The 24,939-nt window shown below is 43.5% G+C and overlaps 1 protein-coding gene across 3 annotated transcripts in view; it reads right to left on the bottom strand.

Moving 5' to 3' along the window:
• Positions 1-24,939, bottom strand: part of LOC135551783 (engulfment and cell motility protein 1) — a 158,906-nt gene that overhangs the window by 109,152 nt on the left and 24,815 nt on the right. The window contains exons 1-2 of one of the 3 annotated variants that reach the window (XM_064983007.1): positions 20,354-20,603; positions 777-914 (exon numbers count right to left, since the gene is read on the bottom strand). In XM_064983007.1, the coding sequence (XP_064839079.1) occupies positions 777-854 (78 nt within the window). In that variant the 5' untranslated portion in view covers positions 855-914; positions 20,354-20,603. Of the gene's footprint in view, positions 1-776; positions 915-20,353; positions 20,604-24,939 lie in introns of those variants that run through there. The other 2 variants (XM_064983009.1, XM_064983008.1) reach the window with 2 other exon arrangements.

Below are 24,939 nucleotides of genomic sequence, written 5' to 3'. Positions count from 1 at the left end.
TTTGTTTACATACTCATCTCATATGTATATACTGTACTCGATACCATCTACTGTATCTTGCATATGCTGCTCTGTACCATCACTCATTCATATATCTTTATGTACATATTCTTTATCCCCTTATACACACAAGTGTAAGACAGTAGTTTTGGAATTGTTAGTTAGATTACTTGTTGGTTATTACTGCATTGTCGGAACTAGAAGCACAAGCATTTCGCTACACTCGCATTAACATCTGCTAACCATGTGTATGTGACAAATAAAATTTGATTTGATTTGATAGAGGGAGGGAGGGGAGATAGAGGGGGAGGGAAATGCAAATGCAAATGCATCCAACAAATTTATAGTCACAAGCTTGATGTAGTCATTGCATGTTATGAATATGGGACCAAATACTGCATTTTTACTACTATAATGCCGATAAGTGAATGTCCCAATACATTTGGTCCCGTAAAAATGGGGGACTATATGCAAAAAGTGGTGTAATTTCTAAACGGTTCACCTAATATGGATGAAAATACCCTCAAATTAGAGCTGACAGTCTGCACTTTAACCTCACAGTCATTGTTTTCCTCAGAAAACTAAAACCACCTGCGGGCTTGCCGCCAGTTGGGGAATGCTGCTCTAGGCTCTGAACAAGACTTGTGTCTGCACTAATCAGTCAGTCACAGGACTAGCAGGACATAGGAATATCGTCACTGGTTGCGAGACAATGTGTGAAAGCAGTACAGGCAGTCTATTGGGCAATGGACCTCTCTTTTTGATCAGGCACTGACCTGGTCTATCTCCATGAGCTTCGGGAAGGCCCCTGGCCACTCAATGGCCACCTTGACGATGTCGGAGGGCGGTGGCATGATGGCGGTGGAGGGGTAAGGAGGTGCCTCACTGTCTCACTGAGGAGCTCTCATCCAAACCTGCAGGGGAGAGAAACAGACAGAGGGGGTCACGTTATTCAATGGACAGAATAGAATAGAATTTATCCATTTGCTCATAAATTCTAAATGTGTTGCTGACACAGCACTACGATACAGTAGCAATCCAACCCACTGCACGAAGAGGCACACTCACACAGTCTATATTCAAACCAAGTGACATCAATATTCAAAAGTTCACAAGGTCAGTGATGAAATATTAATGAGAGTTATGATGGAAAGGTAAAGATACCTTAATGGAAAATGACTCAAGTAAAAGTGAAAGTTACCCAATAAAATCCTACTTGAGTAAAAGTCTAAAAGTATTGGTTTTAAATACACTTAAGTATCAAAATTAAATATATAAATCAAAATTATATGTATATTAAGCAAACCAGACGGCACACATTTTTTTAAAATTTGTTACAGATGGCCAGTGTCATTTAAATGACACTCCAACACATATTTTACAAACAAAGCATTTGTTTTTAGTGAGTCTGCCAGATAGATGCACACGGGGATAACCAGGGACGGTCTCTTGAATTAAACCATTTCCTTGTCCTGCTAAGCATTCAACATGTAACAAGTACTTTCAGGTGTCAGAGAAAATGTATGGAGTAAAAAGTACATCAATTTATTTAGGAATGTAGTGAAGTAAAAGTATAAACGTTAAAGTACAGATATCCCCAAAACAACTTAAGTAGTACTTTATAGTATTTTCACTTAAGTACTTTACACCATTGACTAGGGCACAGCTTCCTTAAGTGTATTCATTACACTCACTTATACAGATCAGGCCAAATATTGCAATAGCAAAAGTGCAGTTGGCTTGTTCTGCATCCCAAATTGCACCATAGAGCTCTGGTCAAAAGTAGTGTAGAAAACATTAGGAACACCTTCCTAATATTGAGTTGCACCCCCTTCTGTCCTAAGAACAGCCTCAATGCGTCGGGACATGAACGCTACCAGCTGTCGAAAGCGTTCCGCAGGGACGCTGGCCCATGTAGACTCAAATGCTTCCCACAGTTGTGTCACGTTGGCTGGATATCCTTTGGTTGGTGGACCATTCTTGATAAACACAGGAAACTGTTGAGTATGAAAAACCCAGCAGCATTGCAGTTCTTGATACAAACCTGTGCACGTAACACCTACTACCATACCCCGTTCAAAGATACTTCAATATTTTGTCTTGTCCGTTCACCCTCTGAATGGCAGACGAACACAATCCATGTCTCAGTTGTCGCAACGATTAAAAATACGTCTTTAACCAGTCTCTTCCCCGTCATTGACAGTGATTGAAGTGGATTTAACAAGTGACATCAATAAGGGATCATAGCTTTCACCTGGTCAATCTGTCATGGAAAGAGCAGGTGTTCCTAATGTTTTGTACACTGGGTGTATATAGGGGGTAATTGGGCACAACCATAGAAGACTGTACCAACAAATAGTACCGACAAATTGTAAACAAACAAATGGATTGACAATGAAACTGTCATCAAGCATTTCACTGCAAAAAACAGTGTCCACAATAGCCTGTATGTACGATACGCAATATATTCAACTACAGCATAACAGAAAGAGTCAGAGTGGGCCTCCACAGTGGTGATGCTACTAAACTTGACCTCAGCAGCTCATCTCCAGGAGCCAGGGTGTGTCGTGCTTGGCTCTGGGTGATAAGAGCAGTGGTGTGACACACAGGGCAGGCAGCATCAGAGGTGTTACAGGCCTGAGGAGCATTAGCAGACACACACACACACAACTCTCACACACACCACACACACACACACACACACTACTCACACACACACCTCTCACGCGCACAAAACTCACGCGCACAAAACTCACGCGCACACACTCATGCTCGCTCAGACACACATTTTCTCTCTGAGACACACACACACCTGGCAGTGAACAGTAATCCTGTGTGACTCAGGCCAGGGATAAAAGCGCTGAGTATTACTGAGAAAGCAGAAAGAAAGGGGTTTCGCAGATGGATGGAGAGATGGTCTGAGAGTGGTTAGAGCGTTGGACTAGTAACCGGAAGGTTGTGAGTTCAAACCCCGAGCCGACAAGGTACAAATCTGTCGGTTTCGCAGAGAGATGGATGGAGAGATGGTCTGATTCCCCCTGGCTTTCTCAGATAAGACTGGTTAAATTGCCATCTGCACTCAGAGAAGACCGGACACAGACTACAGAATATTTGATTTCAAACCACAAGTGAGGACTTCATCATATGACGACACCAACTGTCCATCCAAAATGGAAATAGTGTATACGGAGTACTGTAGATATAGAATACGTACCAAATGACACCCTATAACTTAGGTAGTGCACCACTTTTGCCCCCTAACCTATGGGCTCTAGTTAAAAGTAGTGCACTACACAGGGAATAAATAGGGGCCCCATTTGGGACACAGACAGTATACCAAGCACTGTACATATGCAAAACCCAGCCAAGCAACATTCTGTTATTTATTCAGTATTTCAGTCTGGATCATCTTCGCTCCTAAATGAGAAGCCCCTTTACATATTTAATCCTCTTCCACATGGACCCAGTCCCCCATGGGAGGGATCAATAACACCCTATTCCCTATGAGCTGCACTACATTTAACCAGGACCCATTAGAGCTCTGGTCAAAAGAAGTGCACTATATAGCGAATATAACTTTTGACCAGGGCCCTATTAGTGGAATAGGGTGCCATTTGGCTCTGGTCAAAAGAAGTGCACTATATAGCGAATATAACTTTTGACCAGGGCCCTATTAGTGGAATAGGGTGCCATTTGGGATGCACACGTGTGGAGCCTTCGTCTGTCGCTCTGTTTATTCCAACCTTAGGTCTCTCTCCCCCATGCAGTTTATTCCAACCTTACGTCTCTCTCCCCCATGCAGTTTATTCCAACCTTACGTCGCTCTCCCTCATGCAGTTTATTCCAACCTTACGTCTCTCTCCCTCATGCAGTTTATTCCAACCTTACGTCTCTCTCCCTCATGCAGTTTATTCCAACCTTACGTCTCCCCCTCTCCCCTCCCATGCAGTTTATTCCAACCTTACGTCTCTCTCCCTCATGCAGTTTATTCCAACCTTACGTCTCTCTCCCTCCCATGCAGTTTATTCCAACCTTACGTCTCTCTCCCTCTCTCCCTCCCATGCAGTTTATTCCAACCTTACGTCTCTCCCTCATGCAGTTTATTCCAACCTTACATGCAGTTTATTCCAACCTTACGTTTCTCCCTCATGCAGTTTATTCCAACCTTACTCTCTCCCTCATGCAGTTTATTCCAACCTTACGTCTCTCTCCCTCATGCAGTTTATTCCAACCTTACGTCTCTCTCCCTCATGCAGTTTATTCCAACCTTACGTCTCTCTCCCTCATGCAGTTTATTCCAACCTTACGTCTCTCTCCCTCATGCAGTTTATTCCAAAAAATATAGTTATCATGTCATCTGCCTGGTCTGGTGTACTGTGAATGTGTAGTTCATCCCATAATAAGCACAGCCCTTGTTCAGGGCCCGTTGCCATGGGAGCCATAGCTTCAGTAGACACTAGCTAGCTGCATCTTTACTTCCATCCAGGGTGTCACAAAGGCAGTCGGTCACCTTTTCTTTGTTGTCATTTGAATTTACCGAAATTCATAAGAACCACCAGTCTTTTTTCCACCATTCAAATAAATCTGAGGTAAATAGCGGACTCTCGGTGTAAACATTGGTGTGTGTAAAATGAGAACTTTGAGAAACAGCCTTCAGTGGACGTGTGTGTGTGTGTGTGTGTGTGTAGGGCTGTGACTCAAAAAGACAGCCTTTCTCTGCAACTTAATTATTACCATTACACTGTTATTATCAGTATCATTTAATTATTATTTAATTAATTATTACCTCTAAATATTAGTCTAGTATACACATTTAGAAATGTGAGATTGGAGAGGATTGTCACATTTTCGTATTGACAACTTAACCCATAGGCTATCAGACAAAAGAAACGTGCCATTTCACTATTGCATTTACACTTTGTTTCTGTTTTTTCCTTGTCATTCGGTTTTGTAAGTGTCCATTTTGTTTAAATGTATGTTACTGTTGTCTTAGGCTTATAAGGCCCTGTGTAAAAATGGGAGGCCACAATTCTGTTTGTTCACTTGACTTAACATGGATATGCTTCTTAATAAAACCCATCATCATCATTATCATCATCATCATCATGGCATTATGATGATTATTATTATTCTTCAGGTTATTACTTATAAATATGAATCTACAAATTAAGAAATGGCAGGTTGGAGAAGATCAATCGCATTTTCTAAATAAAAATATAAACCTCCCTTGTCTGTTACTGTTTTTACAACAAACAAACTAAATGAATAGGGATCCTATTTCGACACGCAAATCAGTTCGCCTGCTATTAGGGCAAGTTCATCTACGTGAAAAAATAAAGTTCAGAAAATGTGTGTTTTTCCCAAAAATTAATGTAGGCTTATTTAAAACGGTTTTGCCGGTTATTTTATTTATGGTGTTCATCTGTAACCGTTAGTTACGCGGTCATTTTTACCCGGTTTATTAATTTACCGTCACAGGCCTACGTGTCTGTGGCCTTCCTGATCTGCAGCTGGCTGTGTTGATGAAACCAGGCTCCTCACCGAAATCACTGACTCTCTCCGTTCATGCCTCTCCCTTGTTTATGCTCATTCAGAGAAAATGGTGTTCTTGTCCTCCGCTCTAGGAAAGCGGACGGTGGCAAAGAGAGCGAGACGAGAGAAAGAACACAGGAGTATTGTCTTGATGAGCACAAGCTGGCCAATTCTGTGAGCAGAGGAGCATGACTGTGCAGACACACACACACACACACACACACACACACACACACACACACACACACACACACTTTAAAGAAAAAATCAATTCATCCTGTCAACAAGTTCAGCCTGTCAATCAGATCTGTCATGGTCTTTCAACACAGGAGCAGCAACAGTGGAAGTGTCACAGTCAACCTCAGAAAGCTCAGTGCACCCATCTTCCTTCCTTTCTTTCCCCTTACAACAGGAGCTCTGTCAGAGACTTGAGACTTTGTCTGTGTCCCAATTGCACACCATTCCCTGTAGATCTCTGGTCAAAAGTAGTGCACTACATAGGAAATAGGGTGCCATTTGTGATGCACTCATCACAGAGAGAAGCAGTATACAGTAAATCTAGTGGAGGGGATGGGTTGAGGAGAGGGGCAGTCAGGGCTGCCAGGAACACTGTCATTCTGCTCTGGGTTCATTTATAGGCATCAAGACTGCACGGGGATACACAGCAGATATGCCAATCAAGATTTACTCTGTGTGTGTGTGTGTGTGTGTGTGTGTGTGTGTGTGTGTGTGTGTGTGTGTGTGTGTGTGTGTGAGTCTCTCATACCCAGGAGGCACGTATCTCTGCCTCACGTATCTCTGCCTCATATTTTATCCACTTCACAATGCAAATTGTGGTTTTGTTATTGAGCAAGCAGCTGTCCAAGGCCATCCTGTCATGGTAGTTGATACCCTCAGGAATAGGTGGACCTGAACACAGCTCTGCCAGAGGAGCTAATAGGACATAAGTGTCTCTCTTTCCTTCTCGCCCCTGTTCCTCATGCCAGCTCTCTGCTCCTACTTCAGTCTCTGCCTCCTCTTTAGGTGTCCTGCCCTCTCATCCTACCCTCTCATCCTACCCTGACGACTCACACTGAATTGTTTCCTCTGCTCTCGCTACATGCTTTAGTCTGAGACTGCCGTCATTGAAGTCGTTTGAGGTGACGAGTGGGTTGTTCAAAACAAAGTCATCAGCGATTGGATTGTCTCTAACCAATCGTCATCGAAGCCCATGACGAGTTTTCAAACCTTTGCGTTACCCACGTGTTCTGGCTCTGGCCCAACCCATAGCAAGGAGTCTGGGTAGCCAAGCAACACTCTCGCTCTCTGTTCCTCCCCATCTTTATAGAAAACATTAGTGATTGAAACGTTGCAGCTCTACTGTCTCTAAACCAATAAAGCTCTGTAGAATCAGATCCATTCACTCTCACACAAATGTCCAGTCCTTCACTTGGTTTCATTAAAGTAATGTACTGCGTAACATAACGAGCTGGCAAGGCATCAAATCATTGTTTATCAGGGTGAATGGACCTTCTAAGGACAGTAGCAAAGCACACTGACTGACTGGCAATAATCCTGATAGAACGTGCATCCCGAATGGCACCCTTTACCCAATATAGTGCACCACCATTTTGGACCAAGGCCCATAGGGACACCACACTAATAGGCCTCTGGTCAAAAGTGCATTACATAGGGAATAGGGTTCCATTTGGGCTGTAGCCATAACCTTAATAATAATAATTTATTTGGTATGATGGATGAGGATGTGGAACTGGGCCAGACTATAATCTCACAAAACGCCCACTGGCACCATCACCTGTGGTAAATCACAGTGACACATGCAGCGAGAAGGTCACACCACTAAAGTGACGTTAATCCACTGGATTATTTCAGACACGGAAAGAGTGACTTTACAACAACAACAAGAAAATAAATCACCCCAAGGTCCTGAAAATCAAAAAGTACACAACTGGAAGAACGCATCAATACAGGAGGTGGTAAAGTGGGGACGAGAAGGAAGAGGGAACGCGTCAGGTTTCTGCTAAATTATTTATGAGGTAACATAAGAGGTCTTGTCCTCTGTAGAGAGGAAGGAAGGAGAGAGGAAGAGGGAGGAGAGTTCTGTGAGATGGAGGGGAGAGAACAAGAGAGAGAGAGAGAGAGAGAGAGGAAAAAGATCGGTTGGAGTGTCGAGTGAGGGATCAAGAGGAAAGATTTGACTTCACTACCAACAAGAGGGCTTTGTTGTTGCCCATTTCCTCCTATTCAAAAAAAATGGATGTAGGCCTACCTGTTTGACAGACACAACTATGCTATAGATTTGTCAGTATATCCAAATCCTCCAATACTGTGACCATGCACTCCATAAAAATCTCAGTGTTTGGGAAGGGCTTGGTCTGTTCTGTTAAAACCAGAGCTCAAATTGAGTGAGGATAAAAGCCATATCCATGTGAAAGAAAAGGGGAAAAAGGATTTCTATTGTTTACTTTATGTTTTGAAATGGTACATAACACGTATCCAGATGATACCAAGCGTTCTATAACAATGCTTAACTCGACGTTGCCTTATGCTAGAAACAAGCACTAAAATGCCCACAGAGGTGACTGATGCAAATGGAGATGTATTGATTCCTCTCTATGACAATCTGAAGCTGAGCTGCGGCCTTCGATATTGGAGGACATAAAAAATAACATTTTATTCTGTCCTTTTATTTAAGCTTTTCATTTTCTGAAAAGAGAAACCAAGCAGCTTTTAGGGAAGCCAGCAGTTGAAGCTTACATTTTTCTTCGTCAGTCAAGCCTCTGTCTGGGTGGAAGGGCAACTTTCGAAAGTGCCATGCTTAGATTCATAAGGATGTCTAATTATTAATTATTTGTAAACAAGACACTCTGGTTTGTTATTGGAGAAATATGCCTATTTCTCTGTGTTTTCTTCCCTTCCATCCACAACATGATGCTGAAAAAGCGGCAGAACGATTGAAAATATATATATATATATATATATATATACCAGGGCCTGTTTGCCTTTGGGCCACTCCCGTGCTTCACAGTTGGGATGGTGTTCTTCGGCTTGCAAGCCTCACCCTTTTTCCACAAAACATAATGATGGTTATTATGGCCAAACAGTTCTATTTTTGGTTCATCAGACCAGAGGACATTTTCTAGCCATCTGGGCAGAGTTGCAAAGAAAAAAACACATCTCAGACTGGCCAATAAAAGATTAAGATGGGGAAAAGAACACAGACACTGGACAGAGGAACTCTGCCTAGAAGGTCAGCATCCCGGAGTCGCCTCTTCACTGTTGACATTGAGACTGGTGAGTTCTTTGTTTCTGGCCATTTTGAGCCTGTAATTGAACCCACAAATGCTGATGCTCCAGATACTGAACTAGTCTAAAGAATGACAGTTTTATTGCTTCTTTAAACAGTTTTCAGCTGTGCTAACATGATTGCAAAAGGGTTTTCTAATGCTCAATTAGCCTTTTAAAATGATATACTTGGATTAGCTAACACAATGTGCCATTGGAACACAGGAGTGATGGTTGCTGTTAATGGGTCTCTGTACACCTATGTAGATATTCTATTATTTTATTTTTTTATTTTTTAATCTGTCGTTTCCAGCTACAACATGAAAAATGTCTATACTGTATTTCTGATCAATTTGATTTTAAATGGACAAAAAAAGGTGTTTTTCTTCTAAAAACAAGGACATTTCTAAGTGACCCCAAACTTTTGAACGGTAGTGTATAAACCTCTTCAACTTTCCTAAACAGCTGGGGAGGGGGGGGTAGGGGGCGGGTACTGTGGGCTGACACCTTGTATAGATTTCAAAAGAGCCTAAACCCCAGCGCTCCATCTGACACCTCCACAAAGGACTGTGGCTCACCAAGGGGCCAGGGTGTGACACCGTGCTACAGACAGCTTACAAAGGAGCCAGGGTGTGACACCGTGCTACAGACAGCTTACAAAGGAGCCAGGGTGTGACACCTCACCAAGTGCTACAGACAGGAGCCAGGGTTACAGCAAAGGCTCACCAAGGAGGCCAGGGTGTGACACCGTGCTACAGACAGCTCACCAAGGCCAGGGTGTGACACCGTGCTCACCAAGGAGCCAGGGTGTAACACCGTGCTACTACAGACAGCTTACAAAGGAGCCAGGGTGTACAAAGACAGCTCACCAAGCCAGGGTGTGACACCGTGCTACAGACAGCTTACAAAGGAGCCAGGGTGTGACACCGTGCTACAGACAGCTTACAAAGGAGCCAGGGTGTGACACCGTGCTACAGACAGCTCACCAAGGGGCCAGGGTGTGACACCGTGCTACAGACAGCTCACCAAGGGGCCAGGGTGTGACACCGTGCTACAGACAGCTCACCAAGGGGGGTGTGACACAGACAGGTGTGACACCGTGCCGTGCTACAGACAGCTCACCAAGGGGCCAGGGTGTGACACCGTGCTACAGACAGCTCACCAAAGGGGCCAGGAACAGCTTGTGACACCGTGCTGACAGCTTACAAAGGAGCCAGGGTGTAACCGAGACAGCTCAAAGGGGCCAGGGTGTGACACACAGACAGCTCACCAAGGGGCCAGGGTGTGACACCGTGCTACAGACAGCTCACCAAGGGGCCAGGGTGTGACACCGTGCTACAGACAGCTCACCAAGGGGCCAGGAACCTTTATCTGTGTAAGAAACAAAGACCACAGAGAGATGGAGTGACACAGAGACAGGCACAGTGAGTTATCACCTACGAGAAGGAAAATACACACAGAGAGATGGAGTGACACAGACACACACGATGGAACACCCGCTACAATTATGACACCATCACAAACCGTAAGAGACCAACTGAAACACCTGCTTCAAGCCAGTTCACACACGGCCACGCTCTAGCCATGCTTTCAGTGTCCTGTTACACCATGAGGTAGTGTCTCACAAAAACACACACAGTTGGCCTAAGTACTGTCTTTTTTATTCACACAGAAGCACCCACAGGAAAATCCCTCGTAAGAGCTCATTGAAAGTTAGATTTATTCTCTTTGCCCTGTGAAACTGTGCCCACATACCCCTATCAGAGTTCCTCCTGGGTGGTAGACAAAACAATGAAAAATTAAAGGAGGAAGAGAAACAGAAAAGAGAGGAGGGCACTGGAGGGAATCATGGCAGAGCTGCAACAAAAAGGAACAGGACATGTTGTGAGTGACAGGCAGCAAATTCAAAGTTGAACATCATTGTGAGAAATCATGTGGAAAAATCATCAATTAATAAAACATTACTCATTCCCTCTCTCAAAGAGCATCTCTTTCAGTCACACCCAGTTTGCTAAAGACAGTTGGCAATGACAGACAGGCACACACACACAAAAAAAAACAGGACAGCAGTGGAGAAGGTGAAAAGTTTGAAGTTCCTCAGTGCACATATCTCCGACAAACTGAAATGGTCCACGCACACAGACAGTGTGGTGAAGGCACAACAGCGCCTCTTCAAGCTCAGGGGGCTGAAAAAAATGTGGCTTGTCACCTAAAACCCTCACTAACTTTTACAGGTGCACAATCGAGAGCATCCTGTTGGGCTGTATCACCGCCTTGTACAGCAACTGCACCACCCACAACCGCAGGGATCTCCATAGGGCGGTGTGCACAACGCGTCACCGGGGGCAAACTACCTGCCCTCCAGGACACCGACAACACCTGATGTCACAGGAAGGCAAAAAAGATCATCAAGGACAATAACCACCCAAACCACTACCTGTTCTCCCCGCTGTCATCCAGAAGGCGAGGTCAGTACAGGTGCATCAAAGCTGGGACAGAGATAGAAGCTGTTTTTCAATCTCAAGGCCATCAGACTATTAAACAGCCCTCACTAGCACAGAGAGGTGGCTGCCTACCGACAGACTTGATATCATTGGCCAATTTAATAAATGGAACTAGACACTTTAAGAAGGTTTACATATCTCAGATTACTCATCTCATATGTACACTACCGTTCAAAAGTTTGGGGTCTGTCACGTTCTGACCTTAGTTATTTTGTTATGTCTTTGCTTTAGGTTGGTCAGGGCGTGAGTTGGGGTATGCTGTCTATGTTCATTTTTCTATGCTGTGTTTTGCGTTTGGCCTGGTACGGTTCTCAATCAGAGGCAGGTGTCGTTAGTTGTCTCTGATTGAGAACCATACTTCTTTGTGTAGGTCACCAGACAGGACTGTTTCGTTTTGTGTCATTCTCGTTATTTTTGTTTTAGTGTTCTGAGTTTATTTAAGATCATCATGAACACGTAGCACGCTGCGCATTGGTCCTCCAATCCTTCCTACTACTCCTCCTCAGAAGGGGTGATGAGGAGCTTTACAGGGTCACTTAGAAATGTTCTTGTTTTGAAAGAAAATCAAAATTTTTGTCCATTAAAATAACATAAAATTGATCAGAAATACAGTGTAGACATTGTTAATGTTGTAAATGACTATTGTAACTGGAAACGGCAGATTTTAAATGGAATATCTACATAGGCGTACAGAGGCACATTATCAGCAACCATCACTCCTGTGTTCCAATGGCACGTTATGTTAGCTAATCAATGTTTATAATTTTAAAAGGCTAATTAATCATTAGAAACCCTTTTGCAATTATGCTAGCATAGCCGAAAACTGTTGCCCTGATTTAAGAAGCAATACAACTGGCATTCTTTAGACTAGTTCAGTATCTGGAGCATCAGCATTTGTCGGTTCGATTACAGGCTCAAAATGGCCAGAAACAAAAGAACTTTCCTCTGAAACCCGTCAGTCTAAGAAACTGAAGATATCGTACAATGTGTACTCCTCCCTTCACAGAACAGTGCAAACTGGCTCTGACCAGAATAGAAAGAGTAGGAGGCCCCAGTGCACAAGTACATTAGAGAGTCTAGTTTGAGAAACAAGACACCTCACAAGTCCTCAACTGGCAGCTTCATTAAATAGTAACCGCAAAACACCAGTCTCAATGTCAACAGTGAAGAGGCGACTCCGAGATGGTAGCCTTCTAGGCAGAGTTGCAAAGAAAAAGCCATATCTCAGAATGGCCAATAAAAAGAAAAGATGAAGATGGGGAAAAGAACACAGGGACAGGGACAGAGGAACTCTGCCTCAGTTGATGTCAAAGTGTTGTACAGAAACCCAGCCCAAAACAGCAAACAATGCTACTACTACTACTACTACTACTAACTACTAATACCTGTGTCTCAGCAGGCTACTAAACTACAACTGTCTAAGCAGGCAACTACACTACTACCACCTGTCTCAGCAGGATACTACACTATTACTATTACTGTCTAAACAGGATACTACACTACTACTACTACTACTGTCTAAGCAGGCTACAACAGTACTACTACTACTACCTGTCATTGTCTCAGCAGGCTACTACACTACTACTGTCTGTCTCAGCAGGCTACTACTGACTGTGTCTCAACAGGTTACTACTACTACCACCACCTGTGTCTCAGCAGGCTACTACTACTACCTGCCTAAGCAGCCTACTACTACTACCTGCCTAAGCAGGCTACTACATTACTACTACTGTCTGTCTCAGCAAACTACTACACTAACTAAGCAGGTTACTACTACTACCACCACTACCTATCTATGCAGGCTAATACATTACTACTACTACTACTACTACTACTACTACTGTCTGTCTCAGCAGGCTACTACACTACTACTGTGTCTCTCTCAGCAGACTACTACTACTACTACTACTACAACAACAGCAGACTACTACTACTACTACTACTACTACAACAGCAGACTACTACTACTACTACTACAGCAAACTACTACTACTACAGCAAACTACTACTACTACTACTACAGCAGACTACTACTACTACTACTACTACTGTCTGTGTCAGCAGACTACTACACTACTACTGTGTCTCTCTCAGCAGACTACTACTACTACTACTACAGCAGACTACTACAGCAGACTACTACTACAGCAGACTACTACTACTACTACAGCAGACTACTACTACTACTACTACTACTACTACTACTGTCTCAGCAGACTACTACTACTACTACTGTCTCAGCAGACTACTGTCTCAGCAGACTACTACTACTACTGTCTCAGCAGACTACTACTGTCTCAGCAGACTACTACTACTACTACTACTACTACTACTACTACTGTCTCAGCAGACTACTACTACTACTACTACTACAGCAGACTACTACTACTACTACTACTACTACTACTACTACTACTACTGTCTCAGCAGACTACTACTACTACTACTGTCTCAGCAGACTACTACTACTACTACTACTGTCTCAGCAGACTACTACTGTCTCAGCAGACTACTACTGTCTCAGCAGACTACTACTACTACTACTGTCTCAGCAGACTACTACTACTACTACTGTCTCAGCAGACTACTGTCTCAGCAGACTACTACTACTACTACTACTGTCTCAGCAGACTACTACTACTACTACACTACTGTCTCAGCAGACTACTAATACTACTGTCTCAGCAGACTACTACTACTACTACTACTACTACTACTACTACTGTCTCAGCAGACTACTACTACTACTACTACTACTACTACTACTACTACTACTACTACTACTACTGTCTCAGCAGACTACTACTACTACTACTACTACTACTACTGTCTCAGCAGACTACTACTACTACTACTACTACTACTGTCTCAGCAGACTACTACTACTACTACTACTACTGTCTCAGCAGACTACTACTACTACTACTACTACTACTACTACTACTGTCTGTCTCAGCAGACTACTACTACTACTACTACTACTACTACTACTACTACTACTACTACTACTACTACTGTCTCAGCAGACTACTACTACTACTGTCTCAGCAGACTACTACTACTACTATCTCAGCAGACTACTACTACTACTACTACTGTCTCAGCAGACTACTACTACTACTACTACTACTACTACTACTACTACTGTCTCAGCAGACTACTACTACTACTGTCTCAGCAGACTACTACTACTACTACTACTACTACTACTACTACTACTACTGTCTCAGCAGACTACTACTACTACTGTCTCAGCAGACTACTACTACTACTGTCTCACAGACTACTACTACTACTACTACTACTACTGTCTCAGCAGACTACTACTACTTCTACTGTCTCAGCAGACTACTGTCTCAGCAGACTACTACTACTACTACTGTCTCAGCAGACTACTACTACTACTGTCTCAGCAGACTACTACTACTACTGTCTCAGCAGACTACTACTACTACTACTACTACTACTGTCTCAGCAGACTACTACTACTACTACTACTACTACTACTACTGTCTCAGCAGACTACTACTACTACTACTACTACTGTCTCAGCAGACTACTACTACTACTACGACTGTCTCAGCAGACTACTACTACTACTGTCTCAGCAGACTACTACTACTACTACGACTACTGTCTCAGCAGACTACTACTACTACTACTACTCTACTACTACTACTACTACTACTGTCTCAGCAGACTACTACTACTACTGTCTCAGCAGACTACTACTGTCTCAGCAGACTACTACTACTACTACTACTACTGTCTCAGCAGACTACTACTACTACTACTGTCTCAGCAGACTACTACTGTCTCAGCAGACTACTACTGTCTCAGCAGACTACTACTACTACTACTGTCTCAGCAGACTACTACTGTCTCAGCAGACTACTACTGTCTCAGCAGACTACTACTACTACTACTGTCTCAGCAGACTACTACTACTACTACTGTCTCAGCAGACTACTACTACTGTCTCAGCAGACTACTACTACTACTACTACTACTGTCTCAGCAGACTACTACTACTACTACTGTCTCAGCAGACTACTACTACTGTCTCAGCAGACTACTACTACTGTCTCAGCAGACTACTACTACTATCTCAGCAGACTACTACTACTGTCTCAGCAGACTACTACTACTACTGTCTCAGCAGACTACTACTACTACTGTCTCAGCAGACTACTACTACTACTGTCTCAGCAGACTACTACTACTACTGTCTCAGCAGACTACTACTACTACTGTCTCAGCAGACTACTACTACTACTGTCTCAGCAGACTACTACTACTACTGTCTCAGCAGACTACTACTACTACTACTACTACTGTCTGTCAGCAGACTACTACTACTACTGTCTCAGCAGACTACTACTACTACTGTCTCAGCAGACTACTACTACTACTGTCTCAGCAGACTACTACTACTACTGTCTCAGCAGACTACTACTACTACTGTCTCAGCAGACTACTACTACTACTACTGTCTCAGCAGACTACTACTACTGTCTCAGCAGACTACTACTACTACTGTCTCAGCAGACTACTACTACTACTACTACTGTCTCAGCAGACTACTACTACTACTGTCTCAGCAGACTACTACTACTACTACTACTACTACTACTGTCTCAGCAGACTACTACTACTACTACTACTACTACTACTGTCTCAGCAGACTACTACTAGTACTACTACTACTGTCTCAGCAGACTACTACTACTACTACGACTGTCTCAGCAGACTACTACTACTACTACTGTCTCAGCAGACTACTACTGTCTCAGCAGACTACTACTGTCTCAGCAGACTACTACTACTACTACTACTACTACTACTACTGTCTCAGCAGACTACTACTGTCTCAGCAGACTACTACTACTACTACTACTACTGTCTCAGCAGACTACTACTACTACTGTCTCAGCAGACTACTACTACTACTACTACTGTCTCAGCAGACTACTACTACTACTACTACTGTCTCAGCAGACTACTACTACTACTACTACTGTCTCAGCAGACTACTACTACTACTACTGTCTCAGCAGACTACTACTACTACTACTACTGTCTCAGCAGACTACTACTACTACTGTCTCAGCAGACTACTACTACTACTGTCTCAGAGTCTACACAGACTACTACTGTCTCAGCAGACTACTACTACTACTACTGTCTCAGCAGACTACTACTACTACTACTGTCTCAGCAGACTACTACTACTACTACTGTCTCAGCAGACTACTACTACTACTACTGTCTCAGCAGACTACTACTACTACTACTGTCTCAGCAGACTACTACTACTACTACTGTCTCAGCAGACTACTACTACTACTGTCTCAGCAGACTACTACTACTACTACTGTCTCAGCAGACTACTACTACTACTGTCTCAGCAGACTACTACTACTACTACTACCTCAGCAGACTACTACTACTACTACTACTACCGTCTCAGCAGACTACTACTACTACTGTCTCAGCAGACTACTACTACTACTACTACTGTCTCAGCAGACTACTACTACTACTGTCTCAGCAGACTACTACTACTACTACTACTACTACTACTACCGTCTCAGCAGACTACTACTACTACTACTACTACTACTGTCTCAGCTGACTACTACTACTACTGTCTCAGCAGACTACTACTACTACTACTACTACTACTACTGTCTCAGCAGACTACTACTACTACTACTACTACTACTACTACTACTACTGTCTCAGCAGACTACTACTACTACTGTCTCAGCAGACTACTACTACTACTGTCTCAGCAGACTACTACTACTACTACTACTACTACTGTCTCAGCAGACTACTACTACTACTGTCTCAGCAGACTACTACTACTACTGTCTCAGCAGACTACTACTACTACTACTACTACTACTGTCTCAGCAGACTACTACTACTACTGTCTCAGCAGACTACTACTACTACTACTCTCAGCAGACTACTACTACTACTGTCTCAGCAGACTACTACTACTACTGTCTCAGCAGACTACTACTACTACTACTACTACTGTCTCAGCAGACTACTACTACTACTACTACTACTACTACTGTCTCAGCAGACTACTACTACTACTGTCTCAGCAGACTACTACTACTACTACCACTACTGTACTACTACTACTACTACTACTACTACTACTACTACTACCGTCTCAGCAGACTACTACTACTACTACTACTACTACTACTACTACTACTGTCTCAGCAGACTACTACTACTACTGTCTCAGCAGACTACTACTACTACTGTCTCAGCAGACTACTACTACTACTACTACCACCGTCTCAGCAGACTACTACTACTACTACTACTACCTACTACTACTACTGTCTCAGCAGACTACTACTACTACTGTCTCAGCAGACTACTACTACTACTACCGTCTCAGCAGACTACTACTACTACTACTACTACTACCGTCTCAGCAGACTACTACTACTACTACTACTACTGTCTCAGCAGACTACTACTACTACTGTCTCAGCAGACTACTACTACTACTACTACTACTACTACTACTACTACTACTGTCTCAGCAGACTACTACTACTACTGTCTCAGCAGACTACTACTACTACTACTACTCAGCAGACTACTACTACTACTACTACTCTCAGCAGACTACTACTACTACTACTACCTGTCTCAGCAGACTACTACTACTACTACTACTACTACTACTACTACCGTCTCAGCAGACTACTACTACTACTACTACTACTACTGTCTCAGCAGACTACTACTACTACTACTACTACTACTACTACTACTACTACTACTGTCTCAGCAGACTACTACTACTACTACCGTCTCAGCAGACTACTACTACTACTACTCAGCAGACTACTACTACTACTACTACTACTGTCTCAGCAGACTACTACTACTACTACTACTACTACTGTCTCAGCAGACTACTACTACTACTACCACCGTCTCAGCAGACTACTACTACTACTACTCTCAGCAGACTACTACTACTACTACTGTCTCAGCAGACTACTACTACTACTACTACTACTGTCTCAGCAGACTACTACTACTGTCTCAGCAGACTACTACTACTGTCTCACTACTACTACTACTACTGTCTCAGCAGACTACTACTACTACTACTACTACTACTGTCTCAGCAGACTACTACTACTGTCTCAGCAGACTACTACTACTACTACTCTTCTCAGCAGACTACTACTACTACTACTACTCAGCTACTACTACTACTACTACTACTGTCTCAGCAGACTACTACTACTACTACTTTCTCAGCAGACTACTACTACTACTACCGTCTCAGCAGACTACTACTACTACTACCACCGTCTCAGCAGACTACTACTACTACTACTACTCAGCAGACTACTACTACTACCGTCTCAGCAGACTACTACTACTACTACTACTACTACTACTACTACTACTACTACTACTACTACTACTACTACTACCGTCTCAGCAGACTACTACTACTACTACTACTACTACTACTACTACTACTACTACTACTACTACTACTCAGCAGACTACTACTACTACTACTACTACTCTCAGCAGACTACTACTACTACTACTACCGTCTCAGCAGACTACTACTACTACTACCGTCTCAGCAGACTACTACTACTACTACTACTGTCTCAGCAGACTACTACTACTACTACTCTCTCAGCAGACTACTACTACTACTACTACTACTGTCTCAGCAGACTACTACTACTACTGTCTCAGCAGACTACTACTACTACTACTACTACTGTCTCAGCAGACTACTACTACTACTACTACTACTACTGTCTCAGCAGACTACTACTACCGTCTCAGCAGACTACTACTACTACTACCGTCTCAGCAGACTACTACTACTACTACCACCGTCTCAGCAGACTACTACTACTACTACTACTACTACTACTACTACTACTGTCTCAGCAGACTACTACTACTACTACTACTACTACTGTCTCAGCAGAATACTACTACTGTCTCAGCAGACTACTACTACTAGAACACTGTCGGTCTCAGCAGGTTGCTACTAGTAACTGTCTCTTTCTCAACAGGCCACTTTGTTTCACAAACATGCCCTTGTTTCTAGTGCAGCAAGCAGGATATCCTGTCAGTACTCTGTGCCAAATGGCCGACAACAGCTCTCACAGCAATTAACAGCACTGTATTAACTCAGCCGAGGCACACAACACGCCTGCCGAGGGGACAGTAATTCTCTAAACTTGTGTTGGTTAATTAGACTAACATTGTGTATGTATGCATGCACTGTACACTCCTGGAAGCAGCGTAGATATGTGTGACATGGAGCGATGCATGCTGCAGGGTGATATTTGCATCCCAAATATCACCCTATTCCCTTTATAGTGCCCATACGGCTCTGGTCAAAGGTAGTGCACTATGTAGAGAATAGGGTGCAAATTGGTAGGGAATAGGGTGCCATTTGGAATGCAGTCAAGGTCTTACAGGTATGGGGGGTATGAGGGGTATGAGGGGTAGTGTCATGAAAACAGTGAACCCAGGCGGTGAAACCAAAAGGGGTTCACCAATAACAAAGTGAGTCAGCAACAATATACATTTCATTGTCACCATCCTGAATAAAATAAATGAGTCATAGAAAATGTCTGTGTCAATCCAGAGGTGTGACTAAACAACTATAACAGCCAAATCCATATCTAATGAGCTGCACAGCCAATGCTTTTATTTCGATTTCTGTCTGTTATGTAGTTGTCTAAACAATCTATTTCATAGCTGACCTGTCAGGGGAAACCAAACTGGTAAACTCATGGGTACACTCAAAATGGCTGTCCTGGTATCGTGATTTATAATCATTATAATACTGTAGTCAGAATAGGGTCAGTGCCCAGGGGGGTTAGAGGGCACAGGGGATGGGGAGGGCGGCCCTAAAATGAGGGCCCTACCCTTCGGCCCAACGCACCCTACTCCAGCCTGAGTAGTGAGTACACAACAAGAAGAGAAGACCAGGGACTCACCCGGAATCCTTGTCGACAAGCAGGTAGCGAGTTCAACCAGCGGGTCCACCCTCCAATAAGTCTTGTTTCAAATCCACAACAAAACTAAATCCCCACTAACACTAGCTAGCCACAAATACAATAATCATCCTTCGATGTTCAGCAGTCACAAGAAAAAGGGTTTTAAACTAAACTTCAAAGTGCCTCTCCTTGGGCACAGAGACAGAAAAAAGCAAAAGAGAGAGAGGTTAACAGAAGGAGGAAGTAGGCGTTTGTCTAGAGAAGAGGAAACAGGTCTGTAGCAAAATAGAACGTTGAAAAAAAGCAGAAAAATTAAAAGACGAGACAACCGTTGGAGAAACAGCTTACACGACATGCTCACAGGAAGTTACCTCAACCTGAAAAACATTGTGTCACACAGCTATACTGAACTAGTACATGTACTGGTCAGCATTCAGCAGGGCACAACAGTAGGGAAAGTTCAGATAGAAAATACATTATTTAGAATAAACATGCCTCTAACACGTACAATAAGGAATCACGCCAGCTCTATTTATGTCATTTCTATCTGGAACATTCCACAGTGTTTGCATACTGAACATTACCCTGGTGTGGGGTCAACATAGTCTAGTCAGAACTCTGAGCAGAGGGAGCCATGTTCCATTACCCAATACCACAAAGGTTTCGTCCCAAACGGCATCCTATTCTCTATGTAGTGCGCTACTTTTGACAAGGGCCCATCAGTAAGGAGGAATGGACTAGATAGAGAATAGGGTGTCATTTGGGACATAGCCAAGCTCTCACTTCCACCTCTGGCTGCCCTATTGTCTCACTGATGCCATAGACTATAAGAACAACTCGCACGGTGGTGGGAGAGTGAGCCAAAACCTGACAGGATCTTAACATTACAGCCTCATTGAACTAAGCGTTGGGACTGACGTCTTAGTTGGGAAGTCTCAGTGAAGTTTGACCAGACCTGGGTTCAAATGGTATTTGAAATCTTTCCAAAAATACTTGGAGCATTTGATCGTCTACCTGGAATGTTATCGTGGTGGGGTTTGCACTTTCGGGAATATTCCTTTGGTTCCATTGTGCCAGGCAAGCTCAATCCAGCGCAGATACAGTATTTGAAGAAGACAAATGCTACTGAACCCAGGTCTGGTGCTTACAGCGACTTCACTGCACCCATTACAAGTGTCGGAGGCTGACGTCGTAGTTGGCCAGTGTCAGTGTGTGAAGTCTGACACACAGCATATGTTTAACCCACCCTAGGGTTAGTGAGGCCCCAACTCCCGAGTCCCTACTCATCTCTACCACAAAGACAAATACTGTAGTAGTCTGTTTTCTAGCAGATTTTTACCTGGGATCAGATTCAAAACTAACTCATCTGGCTCTCTGAGTATCTGAGCTGTCAAGGCCACAGAGACCAGAGAGAAAGAGAGAGAGAGGTGGAGAGAGAGAGAGGTGGAGAGAGAGAGAGGTGGAGAGAGAGAGAGAGGCGGAGAGAGAGAGAGAGGGGAGAGAGAGAGAGAGGTGGAGAGAGAGAGAGAGAGGTGGAGAGAGAGAGAGAGAGAGAGAGAGAGGTGGAGAGAGAGAGAGAGGTGGAGAGAGAGAGAGAGGTGGAGAGAGAGAGAGAGGTGGAGAGAGAGAGAGAGAGAGAGGAGAGAGAGAGAGAGGTGGAGAGAGAGAGAGGTGGAGAGAGAGAGAGAGGTGGAGAGAGAGAGAGAGAGAGAGGTGGAGAGAGAGAGAGAGGTGGAGAGAGATGGTGGAAGGGATAGAAAGAAAGAGGCAGGCAGGTCAAAAGGACAAATGAGCTCAGCCGTTTCACGTGTTTCATAAGACATCTAACATTTCACCACAATCTCTCCTTTTCACAGCATTTAACAACCACCTGTTTGACATTTACAATTGTTATTATACAATTGTCCCAGACAGAACAGATCACAGGTTGTCAGACAGGCACATATATCCCAGCTTACAAATGTTGGTTCCCAGAACATTGTGGCAGCGTGATATGTCAAAAAAAAAAAAAAAAGTTAGAGAATATATGTATAAGTCGCAGGAACATTGTGTGTTAACTGGGATTTCACTACACCTTATGGAGTCATTTGTGTTTCAGCAGTTGGGGCCTACATTCAGTGCATTCCCGTGTGAGGGGGAAATCTTCTGCTATGCTAATTGACAAGACTGAGCGGTCGTGATTCACATACCGTGTAGCTACACAATTCTAGATACCACAAAACCAGAGGCATTACTGTCATAACATATGTTTTAGCAGGCTCATTTAAAGAACTGGAACATCTCGATGGAGCATTTGGGTATGGAAAGCTACTCTTCTCTCAGGGCGTAGCCAGGGATGCACACAGCGCCAAACTATTTTCTAAGTAAACCACCACTACTTCATCGCTCCCCAAAGTACTTTTCCACACGACAGTTCTGAAAACGGCCTGCTCCCTCCTCCAGCCCTGCTCACCACAGAGCTATCGTAGAGCACTAGTTAGCCGCCATCTCCATGGAGATGAGTCGATTATGCTAAGGAAACCAATTAGCCTACAGCAATGTACTGTACTGTTCCTCCCCATACTCTCCCGAGCAGGAGCCTTGGGGGGGCCTGGGAGAATAGGGGGGGAACTTGTCCCCACTCAGAAGAGTCCTTGACAGGGAAGGAATGTCACACGGTTTGGGATGCTCTGTGGGAAGATGATAATAAAAATGAACTGTGCTTCCAGAGCGGAAACATGCCCACACAACAAAAGTTCTCTAACTGCAAGTGCCAAGCTGCACACATAACAAGGGCTTTACTAGCTAGTATGTTCTTTGTTAAAATAATACAATGGTAGCTAGTACCTGAGGGTGTTTTTGTTTAAAGAATGAGATGTGATATGATGCATCTCCCATTGGAACTCTACCAGCCTACACATAAGCATCAGTTACCCAATCACAACATTGTTTTGGTCTATGATGTGTTAACTGTCGGCGTATCCTTCCGGTATAGTTATAGTCGATCCATAACGGGGCCTCCTAACGCAACATTTTCTGCTCTATAATCCAACTGCTAAATCAGTGCATTTAGAGGGCTCTCGAGAGGCACAGCGGTCTATGGAACTGCATCTCAGTACTAGAGGCATCACTACAGACCCTGGTTCGATTACAGGCTGTTATTGGGAGTCCCACAATTGGCCCAGCGTTGTCCGCGTTAGGGGAATTCGGGGTAGGCTGTCATTGTAAATAAGAATTTGTTTTTAAACTGACTTGCCTAGTTAAATAAATGTAAAAAAGGAGGTGGCATCCCAAACAGCACCCTATTCCCTACACAGTGCCCTACGGACCCTGTTCAAAAGTAGTGCACTAAAATTGGAAATAAGGTGCAATTCGGGACACATTTAGAGTCTGTAGTGTACACCAACTGAAACAGACATTACATAAGATAATGTCACAGGTTGTCTCTCTAAGCTGAACATAAATGTGCAATGTTCAAACCCAGATCCCTTTAGATTTAAAAATAATATTCCATGATTACATAAGGCAATATCTTTCAACAGGGAGGTCAGGGGTATGAGCTTTAAACATAACAGTGGAGCTCAATTAGGAGTTTGTAAACTGAAAGGCCTTCCTACTGCCAGACAGTCACAGAGGATGATGAACTGATGGAGAGAGTGTTAGAGGAGAGTGAAAGAGAGAGGGGGAGATCTGGGGAGAGTGGGTGTAGGGAGAAAGATTTGTTTATTTATTTTCCCTTTAGTACTTTAACTATTTGCACATCATTACAACGATGTATATTAACAATGACATTTGAAATGTGTCTATTCTTCTGAAACTTGTGAGTAATGTTTGCTGTTCATTTTTGATTGTTTATTTCACTTTGGTTAATTATCTAGTTCACTTGCTTTGGCAACGTAGATATATATGTTTCCCATGCCCATAAAGCCCTTTGAATTGAAATTGAATTGGGGGGGGGGCAGAGCGAGAGCAGGAGACAGACAGGACTCACAGGCTTCAGAGTCACTCTGACTGTGTGACCTTCTGCTGCAGGGCTCATCAAACCAGGTCTCTCTCACACATGTACAGACACACACTTTACAGTATAATATGTTGACTACTGATATTGATTACTGCATTGTTGGAAAAGAGCCCAAAATAAAGGCATTTCACTGTACTTGTGCACATGACAATAAAACTTGAAACTCAGACACAAACACTGTGGGCAGAAGGCTAATTAGATTCGCAGCAAGGGGTTAACTTAAGACACAGCCAAAGCACAAATGTGTGTGAGTGTATGAGAAAGTGAATATCAAGTGTCTTGAATAGGGCTGTTGAGGTGACCATATTACCGCCACACCGGCGGCCACGAGTCATGAAGGCAGTCAAATTCCACAGTCACGGTAATTAGGCTTCTCCAAGCGCTGATGCTGCTGATGGTCATTAGTAGCCTACCAAACTTGACAACTGCTTGGTACTCAGCACTCGATTGTCCCTCTAATCACTCTGACATCAATGCAAATGTATTCGAAAAATCTAATCAAACATTTCATGAGAGCCCATGAGCTCATGTTGCGGAACATTTCTATAGGCTTTGCAATTGCGTGAGAAAACAGAGTGATGGCCTC

This window comes from Oncorhynchus masou, chromosome 13 (assembly GCF_036934945.1).
Source record: "Oncorhynchus masou masou isolate Uvic2021 chromosome 13, UVic_Omas_1.1, whole genome shotgun sequence".
NCBI classification, from domain to species: domain Eukaryota; kingdom Metazoa; phylum Chordata; class Actinopteri; order Salmoniformes; family Salmonidae; genus Oncorhynchus; species Oncorhynchus masou.
Note: the sequence above shows the minus strand (reverse complement) of the source record. Positions and strands in the feature narration are given on the sequence as shown.